Here is a 14,198-nt window from a genome sequence, read left to right as displayed (position 1 = left end):
AGTGACCCCCTTCCTTGCTGGGAGGGGTGCAGTGCTGGGGAGGGGGTGGGGAGAGCTCTATACTCGCCCCGATGTTGTCTCTTCGCTGGTCCGCAGCACAATGAAGTCACTGTGATGCGGACCCGCAAATTATATGTGCGCTCAGCCAATCAGCTGAGCGCACATATAATTCTAAATGTTTCTTCTAATAATGCTATTGTGATAACATAATTAGAAGAAACATTTGATGTTTTCATTAAAGTAAAGTGATGATTAGTACAGAATGCTCTTTTGCCGGCAATATGAATTAACGGCTTATGGAGCTTCCTGTACTAATTAATATTTAATGAATAAAACACATTTTCGTTGAAATAAATTCAGTTTCGTTGTTCAATAATTTATTTCTAACGAATCCATCATTGTGCAATTAAATATACTGTCAAAAAATAAATATATATATAAATATACATTTATTTATATAATATATTTATTTTAACAGTATATTTAATTGCAAAATGATGGATTCGTTAGATTTAAATTATTGAACAACGAAAGGGACTTTATTACAAAGAAAATGTGTTTTATTAATTTAATATATTAACTATTAGAGGCATCGGCATTCGGCATCATTGCCGGCTATTTTGAAGTACTCCGTACGGACCGCCTGTCAATCCATGGCCGCGTTTCCAGCCGCAAACAATGGTCTTGTTCATTTTTTACAGGTCCGTTTACGATAGGGCCGTAAATTCATATATAGTGTGCACTATGCAGCCGTAGATAGTATACTTTCCAGCGTACGCATGAACCACCAAAAATACCGCCGCACAATTTCAGCCGCAAATACAGACGCACACTTACATAGTCTGAACCTGGCCTTAAAGTGTACCTGTCACAGTCAGAACTTCTGTGCACATGGAGCTGCTGACGGAGGTTAAGAGTCATTGTGGCAATGTCATAAGGGTGCATGAGTCCTATTCCATTTAATAGGGCTTGTGCACTCAACTCGTCAATGCTAAGGATGTTTCCACTCAGCTTAAGCCGCTGTCGGCAGCTGCATCTGTACGTAGAAGTTTAAAAAACCCCACTATGACAGGTACATTTAACACACAAACTAGCCTATAGCAACCACAGTGACTGGTGGCTAAAAGGCAATAGTTGTTCAATAGTTGATACTATTTTGTATTTTTGTTTCTAGTCAAAATACACTTCTGCACTGTCACTGACAGGGCTTGTTTTCCTCCCATATACAATAAAGCCTGTACTTTGGGTAGTAAATTGTTTTGTAGATTAATTTGTTGTTCACCAGTTGTTGTTCACCAGTCTTTCTTTGACCAATCTTTCCTATTCAGCTCTTGAGTGGAGAACGTTTGAATCTATACGCAGCCTCTTTGCGGGCATGTTTCCTTCTATTTGAAAGTATGAGAGAGCATCTGAAATTTCAACTGGAGGTAAACACTTATCTACTTGTCTTATACTGTTTATTAAGTTTTTTTTTTCTCTCATCCCGCCTTTATGCTTGGTTGATCTAAAGCAGGGCTGTGGAGTTGGTAAGCCGCAGCTCCGACTCCTGAATTTTATCAGGGCTGAATAAATGGCCAATCAGACACCAGGGGAGTTATTTATTACACTAGCCATAGCACACTGAAGAAAAACATGCCATCTTCTTCCATAGAGAAACCATCACATTGAGGACAGAGTTTATTGTTACACTCTAAAATAAAAATATATTAATGAGTTACATTTCTAAAATTCAAATGAAAATTAAATAATAAAATGTATTTATGCAACTAGAAAAAAAGAATACAACTGCCCTACATATGCAGGACAGAAAACTCTAGTGATCGCGTCTCAGACTTTTGACTAAGATCAAGTGTTTGTATCTGTTCTTACGAGTTTAATATCTGATATGTTCCCTATCTGGGAACCATATATTAAAGGGAAATGGAAAAAGAGCTTGTTCTGTCCTCTCCAGGCATTCACCTGGTATTGCAGTGCTTCCAGGTTCATGATACATGCATAAATTGTGCGAGTGCTCACTTACCTGAGCGAGTTGTACACAGTTAGGTACGACTCTAATGTGCACTTGTATTTATAAACCACAGGGCTGCTGCCTGCCAACTTCCAATATGCCCAAAATGGGTGATCAATAGAAATCAGAGTTTCAGTGTGCAAGGAAGACTGGTGGAATCCATTTGGTGCTAAACAAATTCCACCAGTCATCAAATTCTAGCTACATTTTTTTCCGACTTCAATCAAAACTAGCTTCACAGCCGACTCCACAGCCCTGATTTCAAGAGCTCTTGTTCTGTTTGAATTCCTTGTGTTAAGCTATGACTGAGAAGAGCTGATGTTGCTTAGACTTAAAGTGACACTTTCACCCCCTTTGTGCATTCTGACATGTCTACACAGGTGTAAAGGGTAAATTTAGCGTTTTTCATACCTTATTTCATATGATACGTCATGGTGCTTGTTCAAGTAAAAAGTGTCCTTTTATCAACTGCAGATTGCATTAAGTGGGCGTGGCCTCACGGGATTAACACCACTTAGCCCCGCCTACAATGGTACCATTGGCTCCGCCCCTTTGCCACCCATTGGTTGGCCGACGTAAAGGGGGTGGGGTCTAGACCTTTCGGCCAGCCTGTTCCAATGGACGGCGAGGGGGCGGGGCCAACTGTGGCGTTGTGGGCGGGGCTAAGGGGCGCTAATGCCCACTTAACACAATCTGCAGTTGATAAAAGATGACTTTTTACTTGAACAAGCACCATGACGTAAGATATAACATAAGATATGAAAAACGCTAAATTTACCCTTTACACCTGTGTAGACATGTCAGAATGCAAAAAGGGGGTGACAGTGTCACTTTAAGGCTGATTTAACCCCTTAAGGACTCATGAAGTACCAGTACACTAGTGGGTCAGGTGGCGCTATGAAGTGAGCTCAGAAGCTGAGCTCACTTTATAGAGCACAGGTACTGGCTGCTGTCAGTAGCCGGGTCCTCACTATTAATGGCGGGCCACCGCCCACCCACCATTGAGACCTGCAGTCCCACAGCATTAAAAAATGAATAAAAATTGATCAATACGTCCCATCTACACAAGTATGATACTAATAAAATCTAGCTATCATTGCACAAAAAACTTACATCCCATACAGCCCTGTAGGTGAAAGTAAGTGTTATAAGAGTCACAATAGGGCCATTGTAATTATACCTAGGTTCCCCCCCCAAAAATAGTAAAATATTAGAAAAGCTGTAAACCTGCATATTGCTGTATTCAGACTGATAAGATAAAGTGTCAGTTTTACCGTAAATTGTATTGGGTAAACACGGAAACCCCCCAAAATTAGCAGAATTGTATTTTTTCCCAATTTCACCCCATAAATAATAATTTGGGGGTTTCATCATTATTTTTATGGTAGATTGAAAGTACATGGCCCTATAGATGGAAAAATAAAAGTGTTATAGCTCTTAGAAGGCAAGGATAAAAAAAAACGAAAACGCAAAATTTAAGTCACAGTCACTAAGTTCATTTTAGGCTCTGTCCTTAAGGAGGAGTTGGGTAAATGAGCCCTCGTTTGCTGCTTGGGCTGTGTAAAAGGGCCCTCAGGTGCAGCACTGCATTCCAGATTCCTATGGGATTAAAGTACCCCAGGTGGCTGACAGTACTTACTGGTATTAGAGTATTCTTGGTTTTCCTGTGGCTTCTTATTTTATGTTTAATTGTGCAAGTTCAAAAAAATATTAATTTCTATTTTGTTATTTCTCCAGATGTACATAAAGAAGCTGATGGATATCATTACCATAGAAAATCCAAAAATGCCATATGAAATGAAAGAAATGGCATTAGAAGCCATTGTACAGCTGTGGAGAATACCCAGCTTTGTAACTGAGCTGTACATCAACTATGACTGTGATTACTATTGCTCCAACCTCTTTGAGGACCTCACCAAACTTCTCTCCAAGGTTTGTTCATACGTTACATTAATTTATACGCACGAAAATGTTAACCCCTACCTGACCACAGCAGGGTTTACCAGCTGCATCTAGTCACCCACTTCTAAATTATAGTCTGCATAGAATATAATTTAGAAGTGCCTGATAGAGATGATCAAACAGGGCCAAAGTTCAGGTTCGTACAAACCGAACCATCGGCATTTGACTCCCGCTGCGTCCTCCCTAGTTACGAACACACATAAGACTTGCAACCCCCATTCTGACCCAAAGGGGGTCACGTGCAGTTACGGTGTCATACATATTTGTAGCTAGGGAGGACCTGAACATCCACCCATGGAGTGGAATTCACAGCTGATCCCGCAGCGGCCCTGATGATAGGTATGCTTTAATTATTTAAATATTTAATGAAGTTCCCTATTTACGTGTTGATCCCATTAGTTTTGTTTGTCTTACGTATTGTGTGGTTGGGTTTATTTCCCCTCTAGAATGCGTTTCCAGTGTCTGGCCAGCTGTACACCACTCACTTGCTTTCCCTTGAAGCTCTGCTGACAGTCATTGACAGCACAGAAGCTCACTGTCAGGCTAAGATTTTAAGCAATACATTACAGGACAAAAAAGAGGCCGTCAAAAATGTTGCAGATAGTGCAGAAATATCGGAAGATCCTGGGAACAGTAAGTTCTGCATTTCCTATATTCATTTGCTTCTAAGTTTGTCGATCCTGTTTGATTTTTATTTGGAAGCCTGGTCAATTACAGTTGTGGTCAACATCATTGGCACCCCTTAATATGAACTACACAGTGTAACATCTCTTGAAAAAAAAAAATGGGTTAGTGTAACTGTTTGGATAGATTAGTCATATGTTTGTACAGAAAAACACAAGGCACAAAATTTAAAAGAGCAAAAATTGGAAGCCATGCTATGACAAAAGTAGTGACTTCCTAAAACTGTGACTAAATAGGAATTAGACTCACCAGTCCCCACTGTAATTGTGCTCCTAAAACTTTAATCAACCTTTGAATGTTGATGCCCAAAATGGCGAGTTTTAGTGTCCGTTCCTTGTTCACAATGAGAATTAGATAAGTGTAACTGTCCGAGAATTACAGAAATGATATTATTGCCAAGCAAAAGCCGTGTGAAAGGGTTCAAGACTACTCTGAAGTCCTTAGTATCTTGCTTCAGCAGTATATGATAAGAAGTTTGTTACTTATGGAACAGTTAGGCCTCATTCACACCATAGTGTGGACTGCACTACAAATGTGCATCAGCTGTGCTACACAGACCACTACATAGAACATAGTTATCATGGCCATATACATGTATGAATGTGTGAATGGAACCATTGTATTGTATTGGCCCTTTGTTCTGTCCGCAATTGAAGGCAAAACCACAAATAGTTGAATAGGGCCTTAAGAACCTTCCAGGACATAGTGGAAAGAGAATTCATGAGGGAACCCTTCAAAAGTTGTTTCAAAATGTGATGACAAAACCATGTACAACATCCAAAGAACAACAGGCTAAATCTGGGCCTTTGTTGGTTCATTACCAATTATTTCTGAAAATATTGTTTTGTTTTTTTAACTTTACAATAATGTTGACCACAGCTAGATTTTTTTTTTTAAGGAATTGTATTTACTTTACATTATAAGTACACCTAATATTGCACATCTGTTACAGTGAGGAACATTTTCTTTTTAAGGCGCTGAATGCCCTGTGGAAAACACTTCTCCGAGCCTCAGCGCAGAATTACAGGGAGCACGCCCACCAACTAGTGGTCATCTTATGGCTGATAAGATGAATCTAGGTGTTCAGGAGGCTGAGGATGGCAATGATAGAGGCAAGTATCTGATAGCCCTCAGTGTAATTGGCCGGTTTTTCATACATGACTTGCGACATTTTTCACCAGACTCCTCACTGACATATTGCTCTCCCTTGGGCACATACTTATAGAAGAACCTCTGCCCGAAACCAAGCACCTATAATAGGCACTCTGTCACAGCTTTTAGTATGTACTAAGTAGTAGCATAAATTTGCAATGTGAAATCTGCAGCTGGTAAAGTATGGGTGAATGTACCCTATGTCACGCACCGTAACATAAAAGTAAAAATACTGATGTATTTTCATATAATAATGTGCTTCATTGAAGTCGATGAGAAATTGGCAGGCAGTGTGCATGGTGTAGCAGCTAAGTATCCATCAGTTCATCTGAGCTGAGCTGTAATGCATGACACAACCCATAGACAGGTGTGGTGCCATCTTTGGATGAAAGCAGTGTATAAAGTAACAGCCCTAATTAATTAAGTCTGTCCAAATAAGGAACATGCTCATTATTTACCACTTGCCTTTGCAAAATATGGCATTTTTTTGTGTTGAAACATTGTTTTATTTTAACTTAAAGTTATGGTTGTATATAATTTTTATTTTTACTGGGTGTGAAACTAGCCCAAGGTTGTAAAACACTGTTCAAACAAAGTTATATCTGGTGGGGAAAATTTTACTTAAAGGATAAAAAAAAAAGACATTATTAAAGGGTACTCCAGTGAAAATGTTTCTTTTTGTATCAGCTGGTTTCACAAAGTTCTATAGATCTGTAAATTACTTTTATTTAAAAATCTCCAGTATTCCAGTGCTTATCAGCTGCTATATGTCCTGCAGGAATATGGTGTATTATTTTCAATCTGACACTGTGCTCTCTTCCACCTCTGTCCATGTCAGGAACTGTCCAGAGTAGCAGCAAATCCTAATAGAAAACCTGTCCTGCCTTGACAGGCTTAGGGGTGGCAGCAGAGAGCAATGTGTTAGACTGGAAAGAAACATTATTTCCTGCAGGGCACACAGCAGCTGTTAAGTATTGGAAGACTGGATATTTTTAAATATAAAGTTTTACAGATTTGTAAAATACTTCTGACACCAGATGATCTGCAAGAGCAATTTTTTCTCTGGATAACCCCTTTAAGGCTTTGCCTATTGTAGCTTTTCTTACAGTATCTCACACTATTTTGGCTTTTGATGTCTTTTCAGCTGACAAGAAGACGCAGAAGAAACCACCACGCTTTTCATCATGCCTTCCTACAGTACAAGAGCTGAATGATATAAAGAACAAGAAAAAGGTATTTACCTTGCAAGCAATGTGGTGGTTTTATCCTATCATCACAGACAAATAACATTAATTTCATTGTGTGTTTTTCCCTAGCTCCTTATAACTGGAACTGAGCAATTCAATCAAAAATCTAAGAAAGGCATACAGTTTCTTCAAGAAAAAAATCTCTTGGCAACACCAATGGATAACAAGGAGGTGGCGCAGTGGCTCAGGGAGAACCCAAGACTGGACAAAAAAATGATTGGAGAATTTATAAGTGATCGCAAGAGTATGGATCTACTTGAGAGCTTTGTGGGGTGAGTTAGAGGAGCTGGGTTATACCTTAAGTTTCAGTGTCCTACTGATTACAGAAAAGGAGCTGATGTTTGTAGTGATACACATAATTAGTGCAGACCTTTTCTCAAGAGTTTTTGTCACCTTTAACTGAATACAATTGTAGTGAACTCTCTAAACAATAATTCATTTACTTGCTGCAAATGCAGGACATGAATAATATTAGTAATTGACTATCTGACTATTCATGGTAAAGTAAATTAAGCCATCATTGAAAGTACAATGTATACAGTATTTGGTGTGTTACTTAGATAATGAGTGAGACTGAAATCAGCCTTAAAAACTGATGCGTTGTAGTCTATAGACCCCTGAAGAGAATTGATGTTGTCATGTTTTAAATATCATTATGTTACCTATATACTTTTCTGTATTACATTTAGAACGTTTCAGTTCCAAGGCTTGAGAATTGATGAAGCGTTAAGACTTTACCTTGAAGCCTTTCGTTTACCAGGGGAAGCGCCAGTAATTCATAGGTTACTGGAGGTATTTACAGAGCACTGGAGGGTAAGGGAAAGAGATTGTCTGTCTGTTTGTTTGTTTTTCTCCTATTTTCAGTTAGTCAGTAGTTAGCCATGAAATAAATGGGATTCTGAAAATGTAAGCAACTGGAAATTATGTCAGATAAGTGTATAAGTATATTGTTGTTTAATTGAACCACATAGCCCCTTACATTTTTTTTTTACCATTTCTGTTTTACCACCAGAAATCCAATGGAACGCCTTTTGCACATAGTGATGCCTGCTTTGCCTTGGCATATGCAGTCATTATGCTGAATACTGACCAACACAATCACAATGTCCGCAAGCAAAATGTGCCAATGACGCTAGAGGTGAGGTCATGCTGCCTGTCCTTTTAATTTGCTTCCTTGTGCCTGAGCAATACATTTTTCCCATTCTTTTAAAGATGTTAAGTGGTTTTGTCCAATATTTGAAAATTTCCAGAATATATAAAATACTTTTATTCTGTGCAAAGTGTCAAAAAGGCTTTCCCAAACTCCAGTTCTGCTGCAGGCTGGAATGTCTCCTCAGTCTTCCTGCCTCCCATCCCTGACCCTGTTTGGGACTCTGCTTCCAGCTGACTGCCAGTCAAGCAGGGATATGGATAGGAGGGGAAGCAAGGCTTCCCTCTTGCAACCGATAAGGTGCTAGGGAATGCCTCTTTGGAATTTAGCACTGGAGCATGAAAGTATTTTTCTATGTTATAGAAGCGTAGACTGAGCAAAGGGAGTGGCTTCTGGGAAGAGACCATCAAAACCACAATGATAGGTGGCTCTTCAAGTCAAGGAAAGTCACCCCTTTGCTTGGTTTTTCCTTCCCTGGAGAGATACCTGGCTTTTCCCATGTTTTGAGACTTGCAAATTGAATCTTGGTGGACACTTTTGTATATTTAAATTTTACAGGGGTCAATGCACCTAGGTTTTAACTGTGTTGAGCGATTTAACAAGAACCCCATAGTGTCGTCTTTAAATCAGTGATTGTTTTGCCTAAGGGTATGTTCACACTGAGCAAAACAGGCGGAATTCTGCGGCAGAGCCCCCACTTGCCTTATTGTGTTGATGGGATGTCTCGCACACCTCCACTCTTTGCTCAAAGAATTGACATGTCAATTCTTTGAGCGTAGTTGCGCGAGGCATCCCATCAACAAACTGATGCAAGTGGGGCCGCAAAATCCCGCCTATTTTACTCGGTGTTTATGGGCCCTAACAGCTATTTAACAATGTCAACTGTTTGAAATGTGAATTGCATCTGACAGATTGACCGAATTGTAGACTTAACCATAATTTATTGCAGTTATGCTTAAAAAGATGATTGCTAATGTATATGGTCTATGAAAGTCAGTTATGTCTTTAACATTTTTCACTGAATATGCTTTAAATAAAAAGGTTCAATGTGGATAACTGTAAAGTTGTGCACCTGGATTCTAATAACCCAGACACATGCAAAAAGAAAAATTATAACCCTGGAGTGTTTTCTTTAAGGTAGACTTCTTTTTTGTATTTTTTTTTTTAATCTTTAGGAGTTCAGGAAAAATTTAAAAGGTGTCAATGGTGGAAAAGATTTTGACCAAGATATGCTTGAGGATATCTACCATGCCATCAAGTAAGTTTACACTCCTGCACCCTGCAAGAATGTTTATTGCTGAACCAGTGTCCTATCCTATTTTGTAGTAAGGGTGTAATGAAGTTCACGATGTGTGACCTCTCAGGCCACAGCGAACAAAACGGAAGGAAAATGGTAAAATTCAAAACACAAACTGTAAAATAGGATTCAGCAGAAAAGCATCTTTCTCGGCAAGATTGGAAAAGGCTGTTCTCTTTTATGTTTCTTTGTTACATGTACTGAGAAAAGCGAGAGAATTTAGGTCCAGGATATTACTAACATATTGTAATATTTGATATTCTGTTTATTTCTTTTTTCATTTGGACTCTGGTAGTCCACATAAGCAGTTGATCAGGTTTCTGTTAGTTTTGTTCTCTTGTCACTGCACCTTGTCTAGCTGTTAAGAAGCCAGGCTCTTTCAATGCTCGCTGCTGTTTATAGGCAGCTAGGGCTTAAGAAGTGCTCAGAAATCCAGTCTGCTCAGTAAATCCAACACCAGAGACTTCAAAGCTCAAGGGATTACCATGCTCAGGAGACAGGATGTGATCTCTGGCACTCATCTGCTTTCATTTCTCTTTTTCATGCTAGAAGCTTTAAGGAGGTCAGTCTCGGAATGTCTTGGGTGATGCTCACACTTCTGCCCTCTAGAATAACCAGTGACCGTCTGTCCGTAGGTGGCACAGACTTAGTGCGCTTGGTGTGAAAAATTAATTCTTTTGGAGCAGCTAGACATACTCACTTGCATATGAAGGCAATATGCCACTGAAGCACTGGCCTTGCTGCCAGGAACCATTATTGTATTCTTGTTTGTAGACTGCCTGAAGTACTGTGAAGAGTTTTAATCTTGTCTAAATAAATAGATTGATGCTGTTGCAGTAGTATTTGCAACTTATTGGAGGAGTTAGTTCACTTATAGTGGTTTAAAAAGAAAAAAAAACCTGCCCACATGTATTGTGATGTTTCCACAGAATGTGTACAACAAATCTGCAACAAATCCATCTAGTGGTGCGAATGTGGCTTAAAAACAATCACAGCTCACCTTTCATTTTAACAATGCTTTGTAAGATATAAACCTGAGTTTGCTGTGGGAAAAACCAGATTGCCTCCATGTTTTATTGTTGTAAAGTTAACCATAGTGGTCTGCTGGCTTAATAGACAATTCTAGGCTTCCTCAATGGATACATACACTGTAAAGAAGTTACTTCAGTTGCCTCATCAGTTAAAGGAAGCCACGATTGTGCTGATATGTCTCCCAGTTGCACCCCATAGATCTACTAAGCAGCTCCCCTACTATAAGAGCCACGTCTGCCAAGTTATCTTTTACATCGGGGAAATACGTGTTTTATTGCAGCACACGAAACCAGGAGAGGGGCAGCAACTAGCCATCTAAGCAGAGCGTCATGACAGGCAGAACCGTGATAAGTTACTACAACTGGTCAACTGGCTCCTGTCCAGATGACTAGTTGCCACCCCTCTCCTGACCTTGTGCACCACACTGAAACAAGTTTTTCCCCAATGTAAAGGTAACCCGGCAGATGTGGCTGGTAAGCTCTACGCAAGCTGCACAGTAGATCTATAGGGTGCAGCTGCTAATTCTGCTGATTTGGTTCCCTTTCAAAAGAATTTTATGTATTATATTTATAATTCTGTTAAAGTATGTCATCTATGACTTTTACAATATGCCATTATAGATGATACAATGGGTCATGTTTAGAGATGAGCAAACCGGGTTCGGGTTAGAGTCCATCCGAACCCGATAGTTCAGCATTTGATTAGCGGGGGCTGCTGAACTTGGATAAAGCTCTAAGGTTGTCTGGAAAACATGGATACAGCCAATGACTATATCCATGATTTCCACATTGCCTTAGGGCTTTATCCAACTTCAGCAGCCACCGCTAATCAAATGCCGAAAGTTCGGGTTCGGATGGACACGAGCATGCTCGAGGTTCGCTCATCTCTAGTCATGTTTGCTTTGTTGCAGTAAGCAGAATCTCTGATCACAATTCACCCATTGCAGAATAAAGAGTGAAATCTTATAGATTTTGCTGCATATTTCTGGTTGTTTCCCAGTCTGGCTATTTGGATCAGATATAACTAAGAAATAGTTGACTAGAATATTAAGACTCGAGAGAATAACAACCTGTATATTCACCATTGATTGTTGATTGTAACCTAAGTTCTTAGTTTAAAAAAAAATCTTATTCTGTTGCCTGTTCTCATTAGGAATGACGAAATAGTGATGCCTGAGGAACAGACTGGTCTGGTCAAGGAAAATTACATGTGGAATGTGCTGCTGCATAGAGGTGCAACACCTGAAGGCATCTTCCTGCATGTTACACCTGGAAGCTATGACCATGATCTGTTCACCATGACCTGGGGGCCGACTATTGCTGCCTTGTCATATGTGTTTGACAAGAGCATGGAAGAGACCATTATTCAAAAAGCCATATCCGGGTTCAGGTAATAATTTGCATCCTTCTGGTTAGATAATTCATGTGGACTTACTGCTGTTATTCAGAATACCAATGCTGTTATTTCTTTTTACTGATCCCTGAATTGCAAGTTTTCAGGGTGTACTGCATAATGATTTCTTCATTGACTTTCATGGGCAGCAGCAGTAACCTGATCTCTCGGTGAAGCTGAAATCCCTGTTATTTCCATCTTGTATATTGATTCTATTAGTGAATTTGGGAGACAGATTTTTTTCACCAAGACCTTTGCAGCCATTGGCTAAAGCTGTACCCCATAGCTGTACCCCATAGACTCCCTGCATGTGGCAAACATGATGTTTGTGAGCGGTTTTTGGCACATTTCACAAAGTTGTCTGTGTAGATACAGATTTGTGTCAGATTGCCTACACTAGTCTAAAATCTGATGTGAGTACCTTCTACATGGTAAGATAAAACATTGGAGTCTTACTGTTGTCTCTAAATTCCTTTCTCTCACATTTTCTTTTTAGGAAATGTGCAATGATCTCTGCCCACTATGGGTTGAGTGACGTGTTTGACAATCTCATCATTTCTCTCTGCAAATTCACAACTCTTAGTAGTGAGGTAAGGATAAGCCATCATTAAACAACTGTTCCTGGAAAACACCCTTAAAGGTAGATGGTAACAGTAAATAAGAAAATGTTATGCTCCCGCAAAATCAAAGCATTCAGTTTTTGTGCTATGTACATACAAAGTGTAAGATACTGTATTAGGTAAGACCTGGTTGTGTGGTTTTGAGAATGATTTCCATGAACATTTATTATATGCAGGGGGTGTATTGTAAAAAATGGATCCTATTTAAAGGTCCATAGTATAATGGGATTTTTGTGACTTGTGCAATACTTGAGATCATGCTTCCCTCAGTATCTCAAATATAATTGTAATTATTTTCTTCTTTTTTTTTCAGACGGTAGAGAACTTGCCCACTGTTTTTGGTAGCAACCCTAAAGCTCAGATAGCAGCCAGAACAGTGTTCAACCTCGCCCACCGACATGGAGATATTTTGCGCGAGGGCTGGAAAAACATAATGGACTCCATGCTGCAATTGTTCCGGGCTGAGCTGTTGCCTAAGGCTATGGTTGAGGTAAGCAATTTATATGGGTATTAACCCCCTCAAACAAGTTGATGTACATGTATAACATAAGCTGGAGATATTTCCTACCAGGTTTACACATTTGTCAATGGGAGTACAGCATTATTGACATTTGCCTTTATATACTAACATCCATGAAGAGTGAAAACTCACTTTAGCTGTTTCTCAGGGAAGAAACAGAGTGCTGCACATCACACCTATGGCTGATACTAGTGCCGCTTGGCTAAATAAAAAACACATCAGAATTTTGTGTATGAATTGATCAAGCCATACTGCCCCATGTACCTCGTGCCGGTATCTGATACACATGGGTCCCTACACTAAGTCCACACCGTGCCAGTCAGTGGCCACCAACCCCGCAGGCGTGCACAGCCAGGGAACGGGGGCCATGGGACGGCCCTGCGACCCCCATGCCACAGGACCAGACCCAAAAACACCACACCAGAACCCGGCCAGCACCGCCGGCGGAGAAGGTCGCCCCCAAGCAGCACAAGTCTGGATAAGGTATTGCGCTCACCATAGCTGCAGCAAACAGAATGGGAAAAAAAACAGGAGGGATTAAAACCATGTGCACTCAGGTGTCTCCTGCTAATTGCGGTCATGTGGGTCTCACCAGGAGGAGTGCAAAACACGGAGAAAAGAGAGAAACAAAATGTGGCTCAGGGAAGAAACAGAGTGCTGCACATCACACCTATGGCTGATACTAGTGCCGCTTGGCTAAATAAAAAACACATCAGAATTTTGTGTATGAATTGATCAAGCCATACTGCCGCCATGTACCTCGTGCCGGTATCTGATACACATGGGTCCCTACACTAAGTCCACACCGTGCCAGTCAGTGGCCACCAACCCCGCAGAGCGTGCACAGCCAGGGAACGGGGGCCATGGGACGGCCCTGCGACCCACCATGGCCACAGGACCAGACCCAAAACACCACACCAGAACCCGGCCAGCACCGCCGGCGGAGAAGGTCGCCCCCAATCAAGCACAAGTCTGGATAAGGTATTGCGCTCACGCCATAGCTGCAGCAAACAGAATGGGAAAAAAACAGGAGGGATTAAAACCAATGTGCACTCAGGTGTCTCCTGCTAATTGCGGTCATGTGGGTCTCACCAGGAGGAGTGCAAAACACGGAGAAAAGAGAGAAACAAAATG

General features: G+C 40.5%; 1 protein-coding gene and 1 pseudogene across 1 annotated transcript in view; both read left to right on the top strand.

Moving 5' to 3' along the window:
* Positions 1–14,198, top strand: part of GBF1 (golgi brefeldin A resistant guanine nucleotide exchange factor 1) — a 134,469-nt gene that overhangs the window by 94,829 nt on the left and 25,442 nt on the right. The window contains exons 14-25 of the mRNA XM_069981850.1: positions 1,329–1,427; positions 3,746–3,940; positions 4,417–4,603; positions 5,629–5,766; positions 6,951–7,039; positions 7,123–7,325; positions 7,743–7,866; positions 8,066–8,191; positions 9,379–9,461; positions 11,685–11,921; positions 12,421–12,514; positions 12,858–13,051. Of these exons, the coding sequence (XP_069837951.1) occupies positions 1,329–1,427; positions 3,746–3,940; positions 4,417–4,603; positions 5,629–5,766; positions 6,951–7,039; positions 7,123–7,325; positions 7,743–7,866; positions 8,066–8,191; positions 9,379–9,461; positions 11,685–11,921; positions 12,421–12,514; positions 12,858–13,051 (1,769 nt within the window). The remainder of the gene's footprint in view (positions 1–1,328; positions 1,428–3,745; positions 3,941–4,416; positions 4,604–5,628; positions 5,767–6,950; positions 7,040–7,122; positions 7,326–7,742; positions 7,867–8,065; positions 8,192–9,378; positions 9,462–11,684; positions 11,922–12,420; positions 12,515–12,857; positions 13,052–14,198) is intronic.
* LOC138800240 (U2 spliceosomal RNA) lies at positions 1,820–1,998 on the top strand (annotated as a pseudogene).

This window comes from Dendropsophus ebraccatus, chromosome 8, assembly GCF_027789765.1.
Source record: "Dendropsophus ebraccatus isolate aDenEbr1 chromosome 8, aDenEbr1.pat, whole genome shotgun sequence".
In the NCBI taxonomy this organism is placed as follows: Eukaryota; Metazoa; Chordata; class Amphibia; order Anura; family Hylidae; genus Dendropsophus; species Dendropsophus ebraccatus.
This window is presented reverse-complemented; position numbering and strand designations above follow the sequence as displayed.